This window comes from Rana temporaria, chromosome 3, assembly GCF_905171775.1.
Source record: "Rana temporaria chromosome 3, aRanTem1.1, whole genome shotgun sequence".
NCBI classification, from domain to species: Eukaryota; Metazoa; Chordata; class Amphibia; order Anura; family Ranidae; genus Rana; species Rana temporaria.
Genome location: NC_053491.1, coordinates 212909792 through 212929503, shown reverse-complemented (window position 1 = coordinate 212929503; position 19712 = coordinate 212909792). Strand labels below are relative to the sequence as shown.

General features: G+C 41.5%; 1 protein-coding gene across 1 annotated transcript; it reads left to right on the top strand.

Moving 5' to 3' along the window:
• The first annotated feature begins 6526 nt into the window (after positions 1 to 6526).
• On the top strand, positions 6527 to 19460 carry AVPR1A (arginine vasopressin receptor 1A). The gene is made up of 2 exons (XM_040344217.1): positions 6527 to 7735; positions 18832 to 19460. Exons 1-2 carry the CDS (start codon positions 6778 to 6780, stop codon positions 19122 to 19124), a joined length of 1251 nt encoding a protein of 416 aa, XP_040200151.1. The 5' UTR covers positions 6527 to 6777; the 3' UTR covers positions 19125 to 19460.
• Positions 19461 to 19712: the final 252 nt, after the last annotated feature.

The following is a 19712-nucleotide window of genomic DNA, read 5'->3' as shown; positions in this document are numbered from 1 at the left end:
TAATGACAGCGACAATTCTGCAACTGCAAATTTCAGTGATTTTGAGTTGATTACATTATTGAATAATTTTTATTATAATTATATTATTATTTGTTATAATTATTTATAATTATTTATTATATTATAATTTATAATTTTGTTTTAAAAAAAAATCATACCCGGGATGCCTACAAGACTCTTGCTTGGTCAGATTTAAGTGAGTTATTTCTAAAAATTACAGGCCTACAGTATAAAAAGCCAAATTTCCTTGCAAAATAATTGTACCGCTTTTGGTACGTAATTCCAGACAGAATCATACCGCCAGGGAGGTTAAAACACTTTCTAATTTTTTTTCAACTTATTTCTTCTACTTTTTTGCTCCTTTTTCACTACAAACATCTTTTTATTTTTGCAGTTGTATATACTAGACATAGGGAGGCTATTGACCTTTCCATGTGTTGTATTAAAACCACTGGTTATATCGCTATACCCAAGTAGGGTCAAAAACAACACAAAGTATTTTCCAGTATATTTTATAGCATTCTCTCTTGAGATTTGTCTCGTTGTAAGGTGGGGAGTAATGGGGTGGGAGAAATTAAGTAAAAAAATGACAAGACCAAGAAGCAATGTAACAATAAATCAGAAAAGAAGATTTTTGGCTATTAAATGTTTTAACAGATATTTTGTGATTTTCTCTTCTAGAAAAAAGTTTTACTTTTAAAAGATTAAATAGAATTTCCACTTTTGCAGCCAAATTGGGATAACATTTTCTGTGCAGTAAATGGAAGATGTCAGTTTTCCTCCGCTATGCAGAGATGGCTGTTTACCATGCCCTGTTAGTACTGTGCTGACAGATCCTTTTATTAGTTGTAAACTGATGAAGCCGTGCAGGTGCCAGCTGGCGTGATGACCACCGGCCACCCGTGATCGCTCATGACACAGGGAGAACTGGGATCTGTGTTTGTGAACACACAGATCCTGGTTCTCTCAGGGGAGAAATGACTGATCGTCTGTTCATACTTTGTATGAACAGCAATCTGTCATTTCCCCTAGTAAGTCCCATCCCCCCTTCAGTTAGAACATGCAGAGGGGATACAATTAACCCCTTAATCGCCCAATTGTGTAAACCCCTTCTCTGCCAGTGGCATTTTTACAGTAATCAGTGTATTTTTATTAAATCGCTGTAAAATTGTCAATGGTCCCAAAAATGTGTCAAAAGTGTCCGATGTGTCCACCATAATATTGCAGTCATGATAAAAAAAATCGCTGATCGCCGATATAACTAGTAAAAAAAAAACAATAAAAATTCCATAATTCCATCCCCTATTTTGTAGATGCTGTAGCTTTTGCGCAAACCAATCTATTTACGCTTATTCCGATTTTTACCAAAAATTTAAGAATACATATCGGCCTAAACTGAGGAAAAAATATTTTCGGGGGAAAAAAATGTGGGATATTTATTATAGCAAAAAGATATTGTGTTTTTTTTTTTTTTTTAAAATTGTCGCTGTTCTTTTGTTTATAGCAAAAAAAAACACGCAAATTTGATGACCGCCAAAAAAAAAGCTCTATTTGTGGAAAAAAAAGGACGCAAATTTTGTCTGGATACAACGTCGCAGGACCGTGCAATTGTCAGTTAAAGCGACGCTGTGCCAAATTGCATTTTTATAGCACTGATGGCTGTATAAATGTGAATGGTCCCAAAATAGTGTCAAAAGTGTCCGATGTGTCAGTTAAAGCGTGAGGCGGTCGGCAGGCGGTTAAAGAGGGAATTTCTTAAAACTAGAGAGTGCAAAATCTGGTGCTGCTCTGCATAGAAACCAATCAGTGTCCAGGTTTTATTGTCAAAGCTTAAGGGCTCTTTCACATGGGCGGACCATGTTCATCCGATCCCCCCATAGAGGAGAGCGGAGATCTGACAGGGCGGTCCCTGCACAGTGTGCGGGGACTGCCCTGTCATCTGCCGGCTCAGCTGGGATCAGCTGAGCGATCCCTGCTGAGCAAGAGGAGGTTCACGGGGCGGATCATCACTGATCTGTCCCGTGTAAAAGAGGCCTTAGGGCCCTTTCACACGGGCGGACAAACGGACCGTTTTTTACAAGTCCGTTTATGGACTTGTAATGCATCCCTATGGGATTGTGGACGTTAGCGGATGATGCATCCGCTAACGTCCGTAAAGATCCGCCTCCGCAAAGATCTGTTTTTTCAGACGGAAGAAACCCCTATTTTTTTTCCGTCTGGCGGAACGGATCGGATGAATACGGACACACGGTCCGTATTCATTCGATTCCCCATAGGGGAGAGCGGAGGAAAGACAGGGCGGTCTCTGCACAGTGTGCGGGGACCGCCCTGTCCGCCGACAGCTCAGCGGGGATTTACGGAGGATCCCCGCTGAGCCGACGGACACACACGGGGCGGATCAATACGGATCCGCTCCGTGTGAAAGAGCCCTTAATGAACAAGCTGAAATTAGAAGCTGATTGGCTACCATGCACAGCTGAACTAGATTCTGATTGCTCTGGTTTTAGTAAATCTCTCCCTGTCTGTCTTACAAAGGGTTACATATCTAGAAGCTGGTCTTTTGCAATTTAAGTTAATGAGTGGAAATACAATGTGCCCCTCTTTGTCAGTGGGGATAGGCCGAGTTTCATCTAATTTCAATCTAAACACTCTGGTACAGTAATTGGATTTTATCCATACTACACTAGAATCTTTTCTCCCAACAAAACAGCTTTTTGCAGCTGCTATTCTCCATTCTCTAAACTTGCCATTAGCTTCCAATTCAGATGCTTTCTTATTTGAGTTCAATAATCCATAATTATGGCTGTGTATGCCTTTCATGTATGAGAATTCCATTGCCATAAACAGTTGCCTACAGAGACCATGGCACTCCAGGCATATAAACAAAGCATAAAGTCAACTTTAATTTACAAACCTGACAAACACACACTTCTGAAGTCAAAGGGAGATCCTGTCTCTTGAATTAGCAAACTCATGTCTTCAATTACAGCTTTAGAGAACATAAATTGTGCTTCCAGTTTCCTTTAAACTTTCAGACACAATTTGTGCAGACAGAGGATAGGGGATCAAACAGCAGATACATTTCTTGTGCATTACAATAAGCAGTGGGGATAAGGAAGAAGCACACTAGGACTAAAGAAGAGGTGTGTGGGCTGTGATCTGAGGATACTGTGGAACTACAAGTCCAATAAAACATGCTGTAAAAAAATATCTATAAATGTACATACACACACACACACACACACATCACACGTTCTCCCATTAGATTACAGATGTAATACTACTAAGGCAGACTCAACGTGTACAGCATACAGATGGGTTATAGCACATGAATGGCACACTAAGCAGTAGGCTGCTTTTATCATCTATTTCCAGGTACTTTTATGAATGAAAAAGCCTGCAGGCAGGGAAAACCTTGTTCAAATATAGATTGACTTGTTTGCTATAGATATTAAATTCTGAACATTGCAGAAATGTACTTAGCTTTGTAAGTCATCTAGCAATGCAAATAATACTTCTATTGCAGAATGACAGAAATCAGTATTTTACAAAAATTGCAATAATATTTTATTGCAAAGGATGATCTATAGTCAAAAGTTAGGTTATGTTTAGGGAAAAATGCAACAGTATTAAAAATGCAGACATACAAATACAAATAATTATTGCTGAGAGAAGTAACAATGTACATGGTAAATGCCCACTGCAGTAGATGATCGTTAGTCCCATATTGGGTGTTGTTACTTGTAGAGAAAAATGCAACAGTATAATAAAAATACAGACATATACAAATATGATTAATTGTTGCTGTGAGAAGTAACAATGGACATTGTAAAAGCCCATTGCAGTAAATGATCAGTAGTGACAAGGTAGGTGTTGTTACTTGTAGAGAAAAATGCAGCAATGTACTAAAAGTGCAGACTTATACAAATCTGAATAATTGTTGCTGTGAGAAGTAACAATGAACATTGTAAAAGACTATTGCAGTAATTGATCAGTAGTCCTAAGATTGGTGTTGTTACTTGAAAAGAAAAAATGCAACAGTGTAATAAAAATACACACATTTACAAATATGAATACATGTTGCTGTGAGAAACAGCTAGGTACATTGTAAAAGGCCATTCTAGTAGTCCCAAGTTAGGTGTTGTTACTGGTAGGCAACCGTGTAAAAATAAATATATAGACAAATATACAAAATACAAATATACATAAATGCTGATGCGAGAAATACCAATGTACACTCTAAGGCAGGGATATGCAATTAGCGGACCTCCAGCTGTTGCAAAACTACAAGTCCCATCATGCTTCTGACTCTGGGTGTCATGCTTGTGACTGTCAGAGTCTTGCTATGCCTCATGGGAATCGTAGTTCTGCAACAGCTGGAGGTCCGCTAATTGCATATCCCCGCTCTAAGGGGTAGATTCACGTAGAATGGCATAACTTTGTGCGGGCGTAACGTATATTTACGTTACGCCTCCGCAACTTTTACAGGCAAGTGCCGTATTCTTAAAAGAAAGTTGCGGCGGCGTAGCGTAAATAGGCTGGCGTAAGCCCGCCTAATTCAAATAGTGAAGAGGTGGGCGTGTGTTATGTAAATTAGGCTTGACCCAACGTGATTGACGTTTTTCCCAAATGGCGCATGCGCCGTCAGTGGAATTTCCCAGTGTGCATTGCTCCAAAGTACGCCGCAAGAACTTCATTGGTTTCGATGTGAACGTAAATGACGTCCAGCCCCATTCACGGACGAATTACGCAAACGACATAAAAAATGCAAAATTCGACGCGGGAACGACGGCCATACTTAACATTGGTATGCCGCACTTACGCCACCATATAGCAGGGGTAACTACTATACGCCGGGAAAAGCCTAATGTAAACGGTGTAAATGTACTGCGTCGGCCGGGCGTACATTTGTGATATTTTGCGTATCTTGCTGATTTACATATTTTGATGCATAAATCAGCATACACGCCCCTAGCGGTCAGCGGAAAAATGCAGTTACGATCCGACGGCGTAAGAGACTTACGCCGGTGGGATCTAAAAGAAATCTATGCGTAACTGATTCTATGAATCAGGCACATATATACGACCGGCCGGACTCAGAGATACACCGTTGTATCTTCTCTCTGAATCTACCCCTAAATGTACATATCAGTGAATGATCTGTGGTCCCAAATTAGGTGTTGTAGTTTATAGAAAAAAAAATACTACAGTGTAATAAATATACAGACATTTATGAATGCAGACAATGGTTACTGAGAGAAGGAGCAATGTATTTCTTAAATGCCCATTTTAGTAAATTCAGTAGTTCCAAATTAGGTTATATTACCTATAGAGAAAAATGCAACAATGTATTTATATATATATATATGTATATATATATATATATATATATATATATATATATATATATATATATATATATATATATATATATATATATATATATATATATATAGATATATAGATATATATATATAGATATATAGATATATAGATATATATATAAACATGCATAAATTATTCTTAGACAAGCAACATTGTAAATGCTTATTGTAGTAAATGATCAGCAGTCCAAGTTTAGGTGTTGTTACTTGTAGAGAAAAATGCAACAATGTATAAAAATACAGACCTTTACAAATACAAATACATGTTGCTGAGACTAATAGCAAGCTACATTGTAAATGCCCATAACAGTAGAAGATCTGTGTTTGCATGCATGCTATTTCTTTGTAGAAAAAAAAAAAATCCAAGAAAAGATATAAAGTTATACCAAGGCAATGCAGATAAAAGCTGTAGTGAAAATGTAAATGACAGTCCATGGCATTGAATGATCTAATTTCCGCAAGTTGCTTGTTATTTGTATAAAGCAAAATGTAGATTCAGTAGTTGCAAATTAGGTTATTTTACCTATAGAGAAAAATGCAACAATGTATTAAAAAAAATATATATATATATATATATATATATATATATATATATATATATATATATATATATATATATATATATACATAAATTATTCTTAGACAAGCAACATTGTAAATGCTTATTGTAGTAAATGATTAGTAGTCCAAGTTTAGGTGTTGCTACTTGTAGAGAAAAATGCAACAATGTATAAAAATACAGACCTTTACAAATACAAATACATGTTGCTGAGACTAATAGCAAGCTACATTGTAAATGCCCATAGCAGTAGAAGATCTGTGTTTGCATGCATGCTATTTCTTTGTAGAAAAAAAAACAAAAAAAAAAAAATAAGAGAAGATATAAAGTTATACCTAGGCAATGCAGATAACAGCTGTAGTGAAAATGTAAATGACAGTCCATGGCATTGAATGATCTAAGTTCAGCAAGTTGCTTGTTATTTGTATAAAGCAAAATGTAAGAACTCATACAAGACAAACAAATCCAGAAATAACTGCTGCTAATGTTAGTTACACAGGCAATGGACAGTTGCAGGCAGCTGAAATCTGACCATGTTTATCCTCTCTACCTCCAGAAACCAGAGGAATGGATCCCACAGATCACATGGGAAGTGAAGCTACACTCCATTTACATAGCTCACATTAAGCAATTGCACAAATGCTGTCAGGGGTGGCATGACGCCAGCCAGTGACTTATCAAGGCAGATATCTCAGCCCCTTGAACAAAAATAAGGAGGGGGGAGATATAAATGTTGTCAGTCCTCTGAGCTTTGCTGGGAGCCTTTGCTGGAGACAAGGGGAGAGCAGTGATCTCTTTACTACAGCTGGACTAGATCAGCACTGAGCTACTACTATGGGCTTCTCTGAACTGGCATCCTCAGGGCAGGAATTAAGTTTTGGGAATGGCAGCACTTTGGATAATGCCACCACCAGTGAGACTCCCTTTGTGTTCCCTAATGGGAGCAGCATCGCCAAGTCTATGAACAGTTCCGATCTCCTGAACAGGGATGAAGAGCTGGCTAAGATAGAGATAGCAGTGCTGGCTGTGATCTTTGTGGCTGCTGTTCTGGGCAATTGCAGCGTCTTGTTGGGGCTTTACAAGTCCAAGAAGAAAATGTCTAGGATGCACCTTTTCATAAAGCACCTAAGCCTGGCTGATCTGGTGGTGGCTTTTTTTCAGGTGCTCCCACAGCTCTGCTGGGAGATCACTTACCGCTTCTATGGTCCAGACTTTTTGTGCCGGATAATAAAGCATCTTCAAGTGTTTGGGATGTTTGCCTCAGCCTACATGCTTGTTGTAATGACTGCTGATCGCTATATAGCTATTTGCCACCCTCTGAAGACCCTCCACCAGCCTACCAAGAGGTCCTACCTGATGATCGGTAGCGCTTGGATCATCAGCTTCATCCTTAGCACACCTCAATATGGGATCTTCTACCTGAAAGACCTAGGAGATGGGGTGTATGACTGCTGGGCTGACTTCATCAGCCCCAAAGGACTAAAGGCATACATCACATGGATTACTATTAGTATCTTCGTGGTGCCGGTGATCATCTTGCTGACCTGCTATGGCTTTATTTGCTACAATATCTGGAGGAACATCAAGTGCAAAACCAAGAAAGATGAGTCCGATCACAAGAGGAGCAATGGGCTACTCTCTACATCTGTTAGCAGCGTGAGGACCATTTCCAGAGCCAAGATTAGAACAGTCAAGATGACTTTTGTGATTGTTACAGCCTATATCATCTGCTGGACCCCATACTTTACCATCCAGATGTGGTCAGTGTATGCAGATAACACCAACTGGATAGGTAAGTAGGCATTTTGTAACAGCCTATATCATCTGATGGACCTTATACTTTACCATCCAGATGTGGTCAGTGTGAGCAGATAACACCAACTGGATAGGTAAGTAGGAATTTTGTAACAGCCTATATCATCTGCTGGACCCCATACTTTACCATCCAGATGTGGTCAGTGTATGCAGATAACACCAACTGGATAGGTAAGTAGGCATTTTGTAACAGCCTATACTGGACCCCATACTTTACCATCCAGAAGTGGTCAGTGTATGCAGATAACACCAACTGGATAGGTAAGTAGGAATTTTGTAACAGCCTATATCATCTGTTGGACCTTATACTTTACCATCCAGATGTGGTCAGTGTATGCAGATAACACCAACTGGATAGGTAAGTAGGCATTTTGTAACAGCCTATATCATCTGCTGGACCTTATACTTTACCATCCAGATGTGGTCAGTGTATGCAGATAACACCAACTGGATAGGTAAGTAGGAATTTTCCTACAAATGACAGATTGACACTTTGCTTCTGTAATTTCATCAACACAACATCTTTTTCTTAGATAGTTTAACAGAGATAACTTAAAAGTCAATAGAAAGCATTGGCAACTTGGCTTCTGATTTATCTGATCAGCAAAAATGCTTGTTTAACCACTTCAGCCCCGGACCATATTGCTGGTCAATGACCATGCCACTTTTTGCGATTCGGCACTGCGTCACTTTAACTGACAATTGCGCGGTCGTGCGACGTGGCTCCCAAACAAAATTGGCGTCCTTTTTTTCACACAAATAGAGCTTTATTTTGGTGGTATTTGATCACCTCTGTGGTTTTTAGTTTTTGCGCTATAAACAAAAATAGAGTGACAATTTTGAAAAAAAATGAATATTTTTTACATTTTGCTATAATAAATATCCCCAAAAAAGATATAAAAAAAACAATTTCTTTCCTCAGTTTAGGCCGATACGTATTCTTCTACATATTTTTTGTAAAAAAAATTGCAATAAGCGTTTATTGATTGGTTTGCGCAAACGTTATAGCGTTTACAAAATAGGGGACAGTTTTATGGCATTTTTATTAATATATATTTTTTTACTAGTAATGGCAGCGACCAGCGATTTTTATCGGTACTGCGACATTATGGCGGACACTTTTGACACATTTTTGGGACCATTGGCATTTTTATAGCGATCAGTGCTATAAAAATGCATTGATTGCTAAAAAAAATGCCACTGGCAGGGAAGGGGTTAACACTAGGGGGGCAAGGAAGGGGTTAAAGCGGATGTGCCACTAAAAAAATATATTAAAAGCCAGCAGCTACAAATACTGCAGCTGCTGACTTTTAATATAAGGACACTTACCTGTCCTGGAGTCCAGCGCCGATCGCAGCAGATGACGAGCCGATCGCTCGTCACCCTGCTGCTCCCCCCTCCATCCACGGTGAGGGAACCAGGAAGTGAAGCGCTCCGGCTTCACTGCCCGGTTCCCTACGGCGCATGCGCGAGTCGCGCAGCGCCCGCCGATAGGCTCCCGCTGTGTGCTGGGAGCCGAGTGTTCCCAGCATACAACGGGGGACGGACGGGAAGCAAGGGAAAAACCCGTCTTTTGCCCGCATCGTAGGGCCGGAAGTGGGTGCAGATACCTGTCTGTAGACAGGTATCTGCACCCCCCTCCCCCTGAAAGGTGTCAAATGTGACACCGGAGGGGGGGAGGGTGCCGATCAGCGGGACTCCACTTTAGAGTGGAGATCCGCTTTAAGTATGTTCTCTGGGTGTGTTCTAACTGAAAGGGGGGTGGACTGACTTGGGGAAATGACAGATCGCTGTCCATACATTGTATGAACAGACGATCTGTCATTACTCCCCCTGACAGGATCGGGAGCTGTGTGTTTACACACACAGCTCTCGGTTCTCGCTCTGTAACGAGTGATTGCGGGTGCCCGGCGGTGATTGCGCCCGCCGGTCACACGCGTCGGGACCAGGGGCGAGCGTGGGGCGCCCCTATTGGCTGATTTGCGATATAACGTATTGGTTGGCAAGCGGTTAAAAATAAATAAATAGCGGAGGAGATTTACTAAAGCCTGAGAGTGCAAAATCTGGTGCAGCTGTGCATGGTAGCTTTCAGTTTTCTTTGTCAAAGTTTAATTGAACAAGCTGAAGTTAGAAGCTGATTGCCTACCATGCACAGCTACACCAGATGTTGCACTCTCTAGTTTTAGTAAAACTCCCCCATTGTGATAACTTGAAACTGAAGGGAAAGCATCCGTAGAACAACAATTTCCAGCAAATCCAACCAAACCTCTTCTGGTTGTATTCGGTGACATTGCTTTAAGGTTGATAATAATAACCTCTTTACTAAACTTGATTGTGACAGAAGGGAGGCATCTGCAATATCTCATTAGAAAAGTCCAAACAATGCAGCATTTTGTAAGCACATAGTATTGTTATTGGCAAGATTACAGTCAGTTTGCTCCTCCTTTGATGAGTTCAGCATGTCTGGCAATGTAAGTCATGCCCTCAATTATTTTAGTATTCTGAGCAATAACAACATTTTCTATTGCTCACATATATATTTCAAAAACATTCCTGAGTACAGTATGTATAATTGCTTTAAGTAGTAATGTCTCTTATACAACTTGGATAAAAGCATGTTTTAATCAGATTAAGCCCTGTTACATCACTTTTACCTACTAGAAGTTCTATAACCTTTAACCGATTGCCAACCACCTCCATATACGTTGGCAGAATGGCACAGCTGCGCAAAAAGCAACGTACAGGTATGTTGCTTTGAATTTGCCGCTGTGCGGGCGCGCGCACCCCTGCCGCAAGCTCCGCGATCGTGTCACGGAACTGCAGAACAGGGAGATGCCTGTGTAAACAAGGCATTTCCCTGTTCTGCCTAGTGACAGGACACTGATCTACTGCTCCCTGTCATCGGGAGCAGTGATCAATGTCATGTCACTGGTAGCCTAGCCTCCCACAGTTAGAATCACTCCCTGGAACACACTTAAAAGTGTTGTAAAGATAAATATTTTTTCACCTTAATGCATCCTATGATGCACAGGAGCTGAAGAACGGGGAGAGGTGTGTGTAAACAAACCTTCCCCATTCTTCCCTGTGGCAATGTCACTGATCGCCTGTTCCCTGATATAGGGAACGACAATCACTGACGTCACACGTCCAGCCCCGCCCCCCTACAGTTAGAAACACACATAACATGTGTGTTTCTAACACACTTAACCCCTACTTCGCCCCCTAGTGGTTAACCCCTTCACTGCCATTGTCATTTTCACAGTAATCAGTGCATTTTTATAGCACTTTTCGCTGTGAAAATGTTCCCAGAAATTTGTCAAAAGTGTCCGATGTGTCCGCCATGTTGCAGTCATGAAAAAAAAACGCTGATCGCCGCCATTAGTAGTAAAATAAAATGCCATAAAACTATCCCCTATTTTGTAAACGCTATAAATTTTGCGCAAATCAATCGATAAACGCTTATTGCGATTTCTTTTAACCAAAATAGGTAGAAGAATACGTATCGGTCTAAACTGAGGAAAACATATTTTTTTTATATATTTTTTGGGGATATTTATTATAGTAAAAAAATATTGATATTTTTTCAAAATTGTCGCTCTATTTTTGTTTATAGCGCAAAAAATAAAACCGCAGGGGTGATCAAATACCCCCAAAAGAAAGCTTTATTTGTGGGAAAAAAAGGATGCCAATTTTGTTTGGGTGCCACGTCGCAAGACCGTGCAATTGTCAGTTAACCACTTAAGGACCGCCTCATGCACATTTACGTCGGCAGAATGGCACCGCTGGGCACAATCACGTACCTGTACGTGATTGTATAAAGCCCAGCGGCGGGTCGCGGGCGCATGCCCGAGGCGCGCTCCCGCGACCTGGTCCGAAGCTCCGTGACCGGGACCGCGGGACTCGTGGACCCGATCGCCGCTGGAGTCCCGCGATCGGTCCCCGGAGCTGAAGAACGAGGATAGCCGTGTATAAACACGGCTTCCCCGTTCTTCACTGTGGCGCCGTCATCGATTGGGTGTTCCCTAATATAGGGACGCACAATCAATGACATCAGACCTACAGCCACACCCCCCTTCAGTTGTAAACACACAGTAGGTGAAACATAACCCCTTCAGCGCCCCCTGTGGTTAACTCCCAAACTGCAATTGTCATTTTCACAGTAAAACAATGCATTTTAAATGCATTTTTTGCTGTGAAAATGACAATGGTCCCAAAAATGTGTCAAAATTGTCCGAAGTGTCTGCCATAATGTTGCAGTCACAAAAGAAATCGCTGATCGCCGCCATTAGTAGTAAAAAAAAAAAATAATAATAAAAATGCAATAAAACTATCCCCTATTTTTTTAAATTTTGCGCAAACCAATCGATAAACGCTTATTGCGATTTTTTTTACCAAAAATAGGTAGAAGAATACGTATCGGCATAAACTTAGGAAAAAAATATTTTTTTATATATGTTTTTGGGGGATATTTATTATAGCAAAAAGTAAAAAATATTGATTTTTTTTCAAAATTGTTGCTCTATTTTTGTTTATAGCGGAAAAAATAAAAAACGCAGAGGTGATCAAATACCACCAAAAGAAAGCTCTATTTGTGGGGAAAAAAGGACGCAAATTTTGTTTGGGAGCCACGTCGCACTACCGCGCAATTGTCTGTTAAAATGAGGCAGTGCCGAATCGCAAAAAGGGGCAAGGGTTAACAGCACGACACCCCAAAATCGGTTTGCAAAACGCAGTGCGATTTGCAAAACCAGAGAGCATGGTTGTGGACACCCATGTGATCCGGTTCTGGTGCGGACAAAAAAAGGGTCCTGCATGAGTTTGTCTCGCATGCGTTGTGATTTCAGGCATACAAATCCATGGCTCAAATCGCACCCCAGAGACACTGTATGTATTCTGCATAGGAATGCGCTGAGATTCCTGTGTGAATTACATGTAGTGTGCCACATTGCAGCAGTGTGAACCCCATAGGCGTGCGCACAGGGTGTGTCAGGTGTACCCAGGTACACCTAATCACTCCCTGCAGAGCAGATTCCCCCTGCTGCCCGCCGTCCCCTCCCACAGCATGGCTGGCTTCCCTCCTCTCCCATTGGCTACTGCAGTGGGAACACATAGTTGATATTTCAGGATGAGTGGGGGAAGGGGTAATGTCATTTACCGGCCCCTTCCCTTTCTGAATGAACACAGTGAGAGATCGGTACCGTGTGTTTTTGAGCTTTTAGGTGCACACCCTAATGCAACAGGCTGCGCACACCTATGGTGAATCCTACCTAAAGCTCAACTCTGGAGACAGTAAACATGATCCCTTGCATATGGGCTGCTTCCACGCTGCTAGGGTTAAATGCTAATTTCTGTCTAAGCGATGGAAAAAGCAGTTTTACTTACCCGATCCTCTGCTTCCCAGCAAACAGCACTCTCCTATGCTCCAGCGATGGGCTATGCCTTGGCATCTTCATGTCCATTGCACAGCTATAGGTCTTGTTTCAATATTGATTATGCAATGGGAATCCGACCACCAGAGCATAGGGAAGAAGAGAATGCAGAGAATGGTCTTGAAGTACTGAAAAGCTTGCAGAAGCAGAGGATTAGGTACAGTAAATAGAACTGCATTTACGAGTCCCCTAGATGTAAAAGAGAATGTATTCCTTGCTGTAAGGAGGCAGCCTCATTTTTTTTCTTTCCCCAGAGTTCAGTTTTAAAACGTTTAATTATACATTTCTATAGCAATGATTATTTTCTTTTCTGAATGAGGGTGGGATAGTTTTGTGTCTAATTGATATATACAGTATCTCACAAAAGTGAGTACACCCCTTACAGTATTGTAAATATTTTATTATATCTTTGTGACAACACTGAAGAGATGGCCCTTTGCTACAATGTAAAGTAGTGAGTGTACTGCTTGTATAACAGTGTAAATTTGCTGTCCCCTCAAAATAACTCAAAACACAGCCATTAATGTCTAAACTGCTGGCAACAAAAGTGAGTACACCCGTAAGTGAAAATGTCCAAATTGGGCCCAAAGTGTCAATATTTTGTGTGGCCACCATTATTTTCTAGCACTGCCTTAATCCTCTTGGGCATGGAGTTTACCAGAGCTTCATAGGTTGCCACTGGAGTCCCCTTCCACACCTCCATGACGACATCACAGCGCTGGTGGATGTTAGAGACCTTGCGCTCCTCCAGCTTCCGTTTGAGGAGCCCCACAGATGTTCAATAGGGTTTAGGTCTGGAGACATGCTTGGCCAGTCCATCACCTTTACCCTCAGCTTCTTTAGCAAGGCAGTGGTCGTCTTAGAGGTGTGTTTGGGGTCCTTATCATGTTGGAATGCTGCCCTGCGTCCCAGTCCTAGAAGTGAGGGGATCATGCTCTGCTTCAGTATGCCACAGTACATGTTGGCATTCATTGTTCCCTCAATGAACTGTATCTCCCCAGTGCCGGCAGCACTCATGCAACCCCAGACCATGACACTCCCACCACCATGCTTGACTGAAGGCAAGACACACTTGTCTTTGTACTCCTCACCTGGTTGCCACCACACATACTTGACACCATCTGAAACAAATACGTTTATATTGGTCTCATCAGACAAGAGGACATGGTTCCAGAAATCCATGTCCTTAGTCTGCTTGTCTTCAGCAATCTTTTTGCAGGCTTTTGTTTGTGCATCATCTTTAGAAGGGGCATCCTTCTGGGATGACAGAAATGCAGACCAATTTAATGCAGTGTGCATCGTATGGTCTGAGCACTGACAGACTGAACCCCTAACCCCTTAAACCTCTGCAGCAATGCTGGCAGCACTCATATGTCTAATTTCCAAGGGCAACCTCTGGAAATGATGCTGAGCATGTGAACTCAACTTCTTTGGTCGACCATGGTGAGGCCTGTTCTGAGTCTAACCTGTCCTGTTAAACAGCTGTATGATCTTGGCCACCATGCTTCAGCTCAGTTTCAGGGTCTTGGCAATCTTCTTATAGCCTAGGCCATCTTTATGTAGAGCAACAATTATTTTTTTTTAAATCCTCAGAGTTCTTTGCAATGAGGTGCCATGTTGAACTTCCAGTGACCAGTATGAGAGAGTGAGAGCGATAACATCAAATTTATCACGCCTGCTCCCCATTCACACCTGAGACCTTGTAATACTAAAGAGTCGCATGACACCGGTGGGGGAAAATGGCTAATTGGGCCCAATTAGGAAATTTTCACTTAAGGATGTACTCCCTTTTGTGAGATACTGTATATGGGACAAAATGTATACGAGTGAAATTAGCACTGGGAGCTATTTTTCCATTCTGCAGTAGAATACATTTAAAGGATAAGTTCACCCTTAAAAAAATGATAAAAGCACATTTTTGGCAGGTAAAAAAAATGTGCATTTATTTTTATTTTTTTATAGTAGCCTACAGAGCATTGCACCCACAATCTGCAAAGTCAGGCTCTTGCAGCCTCTCAGTTCACCTGTCTGCCTCCCATTACTGAAGTGCAGGAAGAATGAATGAATGTGGTGGAAGATGGGACTTCACAAATAGCTGTGGATGCCCTGCTTGTTGTCACAATGGGGGGATCGTGGGGGTGCGAGGCTTCTGCATTAGTAACATGTTACATGTTACATGAATACAGGTGTAACATATAACATGTTACTAAAAGTGAACTTATCCTTGAATTTTTGCGCTGACACTGATAAAAGAGACTAAAGCCTCGTACACATGACTGGATTTTCCGCAGGCAAATCATCAGACTTTTGTCTGAAGGGCATTGGCCAGGAACTTGTCTTGCATACAAACGGCACATAATTGTCAGCCAACAAACACGAACGTAGTGACGTACTAGATGTGGGCACCTTCTGCTAATGACTTGTTTGGTGAACATTGATTCTGAGAATGCATGTCTGTACTTTATACCTGTGTCTGACGGACTTGTATACACACGATTGGAAAATCTGACAACAGACCGTTGTCCATGGAAAATTTATAAGCCTGCCTTCCAACATTTGTCCACGGAAAATCTGACAACAATTGTCTGATGGAGCGTACAAACGGTCGGATTTTCAGCCAACAGGTGGTCATCACACAATTACTGTCTGAAAATCTGATCGAGTGCTTAAAGCAGGGTTCCAACCACAATTAGCATTTTTTAAATGTATGTCCTTTCATCATGCATTTTTATAATATAAATCCGGTCACTTACTATTTTACAATCCGCCGCCGCTCTGCTTAGTTATTAAAAAAAGATAGTTTATAAAACTATGTCCACACCGTTGTCATTTTGCTTGTGGGCATTGTGAAGCAGTGTGGAAGTTTTGGATGGGGAGTGATAATTGGGTAGCGCACTGCATCCTGGGAAATGATGACACACATTTCCCAGGAGCATTAGAGGGAGATGATGTCAGGATCCTAGGTGATTCCAACGGCAGATTTTGTGGGACTGCATAGCAACAGGCATTTCCAGATGAGTAAAACATTTTTTATTTTTATTTTTTTTTAGGTCTAATGAGCACAATAATGAAAAAAATATTTGGGATATAAACTCCACTTTAAGGCTGCTTTCACATTGGGCAGCGGAGGTGCAGTGACAGTATAGCCGCGCTATTTTTAGCGCCGCTATACTGTCGTATTTACTGCGATATTCGAGCACTAGCGGTGAGGTTTTAACCCCCGCTAGCGGCCGAGAAAGGGTTAATACCGCCCCCATTGATGAAAAAATCCAACGGATTAGATTCCATCAGATATCCAATCGTGTGTACAGGGCTTTACTCACCTATGTCTGCCTATGGGTCCTTGTCAGCACCATTTCCTGGTGCAGGAGACCGCTAAGTAGACATGCCAGGTGGTCTCTGAGGCCTTGTACACACAAGCAGACATGTCCGATGAAAACGGTCCGCGGACCGTTTCCATCGGACATGTCTGCTGGGAGCTTTTGGTCTGATGTGTATACACACCATCAGACCAAAATCCCCGCGGACAGAGAACGCGGTGACGTAGAAGACACCAACTTTCTCTGACACAGAAGTTCAATGCTTCCACGCACGCGTCGAATCAATTCGACGCATGCGCGGGATTTCGGGCCGCTGGTTATACGTCATAACCAGCGGACATGTCCGATGAGTCGTACTAACCATCGGACATGTCCGACGGACAGGTTTCCAGCGGACAAGCTTCTTAGCATGCTAAGAAACTTTTGTCCGCTGGAAACCTGTCCGCTAAGCGAGGAAACCGGACCAGTTTCAGCGGACATGTTCGGTCGTGTGTACGAGGCCTTACAGTCCCCTCATACTGATATCACCACCGTAGACTAATTCTCTTGTTCCTAAGAGGAACCTGCCATTGTAAAGCCAAAAGAAAGTGTAATTTTCACATAGGCAGTAACATGGGCACCAAAGAAGAACGCCACCTACTGTAAACAGCAGAAGAAGACTTGGAACTGGAGAGTCACATGAGCGCAGCTTTAGGTGAGTAAAAAGGTAATTTTGTTTTTTTCTAATGCCAGGAATCAGTTGGGTGGGCATAAGGGATGGGAGAGCCTGAAGATAAGCTTAACTTCACTGCAAATTTCTTGTGGAACTAAACCCATCAATTTAACAAATTCAAAAAACAGTTACATTCCAGGAATGCCAGGACTGTTAACTGTCACATTTGCTTGTGCTGTCAACCAATTGTTAAACTGTCAAATGGCTGTTGTCAAAGCTTATCACCATGGCAGTTGCAGATCAAACAGAGGCCAAAATGGCAGCTTCCTTGGCTAAATAGGGAAGGAGGGTTTAGTTCCGTTCTAAATTCATGCTGAAGTAGTGGGTAAGTTGTAGTTTAGGAGTCCTTTATTTTTGAATTTCAGACCCCATATCAGAAAGCTGTAGGCTGTGTGATGTTCACAACACCTGTGTGTGTTTGTTGGTCTACGTCAAATAATTTTTCAGAATGGCACTGTTTAGTGTAAATTTTGTAATTTGCATATTGAAAACATGATGCATGTCCATGTGCTCCTTCCTTGTTAATAGTTTCCCTTTAGCTCAGAAGTACCATCTGTGTTTACTTTGTTAGGCAGAAGAGCATCCAAATAAGTGTGTTTTATAGGAACCATTCTGCCAATAATTGCACTGCAAACACCCCTTTCCCATGGTTGGAGAAGCATAAAAAAAAAAGAAATAAAAAGCAATAATTTAAAGTGAAGGTTCCCCCTAAAAAAAAATCCTAACAATACATTCAGAAGACTGATTACACTGCGGGTAGGCTGTTTTTTTTTTTGTTTTTTTCGTACATACCTCGATATCGCCGTTTCATCCCTCGGCTTCCGGGTATGATTCTTGTGGGGCTGGGCGTTCCTAGTTGATTGACGTTCCTCCAACTGACGCATACTTGGCGTCACGACTTTCCGAAAGAAGCCGAACGTCGCTGCGCAGGCGCTGTATAGAGCCGACCCTATACGGCGCCTGCGCAATGACGTTCGGCTTCTGTCGGAAAGTCGTGACGCGCAGTATGCGCTGGTCGGAGGAACGTCAATCAACTAGGTCCAGCAAGAATCATACCTAGAAGCCGAGGGATGAAACAGCGATAACGAGGTATGTACGAAAAAAAAAAAACAGCCTACCCGCAGTGTAATCAGTCTTCTGAATGTATTGTTAGAATTTTTTTAGGGGGAACCTCCACTTAAAGTGCTGCAACTAGTGTTCGACTGGCCATAGATGATTCAAACCATTAATGGGCAGGATGAATGTACTCACCCAGGAGAAGACAATTGCTCGGCAAGGGGGATCCCCCTTTTCCTGCAACCAAAGAAATTTACACCATCTATGGCAGTGATGCAAACCTTGGCACCCCAGATGTTTTGGAACTACATTTCCCATGATGCTCATGCACTCTGCAGTGTAGTTGAGCATCATGGAAAATGTAGTTCCAAAACATCTGGGGTGCCAAGGTTCACCATCACTGGTCTATGGCCTGCCTTATTCTAACGACCCATTTAACTCACATTTTTTTTTTACCTAGAGCTTTTAAGGTGCTGGATAAAAGTCAGAATCACCTGCATGCATACAAAAAAATTTTAAAATAAATCCTAAACTGGTATGTTTTTTTTTTTTGTAGAGAATGAAAACACTATAGTCACCGTGTCCGCTTTGTTAGCAAGTCTGAACAGCTGCTGCAATCCCTGGATATACATGTTTTTTAGTGGACACCTACTACAAGATTTCATCCTGAGTGTTCTATGCTGCAGCAGGTTCAAGCACAACATGAGCAAAGAGGATTCTGACAGCAGTACAAGGAGACAGACATCTTTTACCAGGATCCAAACAAGAAGTCCAACCCACAGTACTGACACCTGGAAAGAGTCTCCCAAATCATCCAGATCTATTAAATTCCTGCCCCTGCAAACCTGAAAATGGCAGCTGCCTCCAATGTACACTTAGCCTCAAAGCTTTGACTCGATGCACTTTAAATGCATACCTTGTAAATGTGCAGTACATGGTGAACAACAATAATATTAGCAAGAAAATGTCTATTTTAAGTAATATCAAATATAATGTATAATGTATTGTGTCTAGGATGATGTGTGCACACCTCAAATAAGCATGCTTTGTGTTTAGCGGCTATACATTCAAAAACCAAACCCCCATCTACCTTTCAATGTTACTACACTGTACATAAAGAATGATGTGAGAAGTAAAATTACTTGGACTGTACACAAAATAAAGTCATTTATATTGTATATACAATACTAATCTATGTCAAATCAAGGCAAACACAGAATTAATAAGTCACTCTTTAAGGTAGCAGCAAAAATTTAATGTGAATAATTTCCCATTCAGCTTACTGTTTTAACACACCACAGTTGCTAATGTAGACGATTGGTCTATATTAAGTTAATAAGCTGAATATGTGACATTATGATGATCCTGTGCTGAGAGACCATACTTCCTCATTCCAGCTTTCCCTCACTGCCTCTGATAAGACTTCAGACACATGGA

What these genes read in the sequence shown, in the direction of transcription:
- AVPR1A (XM_040344217.1), top strand. Translation starts at nt 6,778, where the DNA reads ATGGGCTTCTCTGAACTGGCATCCTCAGGGCAGGAATTAAGTTTTGGG. An exon ending in AGATAACACCAACTGGATAG is followed by an intron (nt 7,736 to 18,831) that starts GTAAGTAGGCAT and finishes TTTTTTTTGTAG; the next exon opens with AGAATGAAAACACTATAGTC.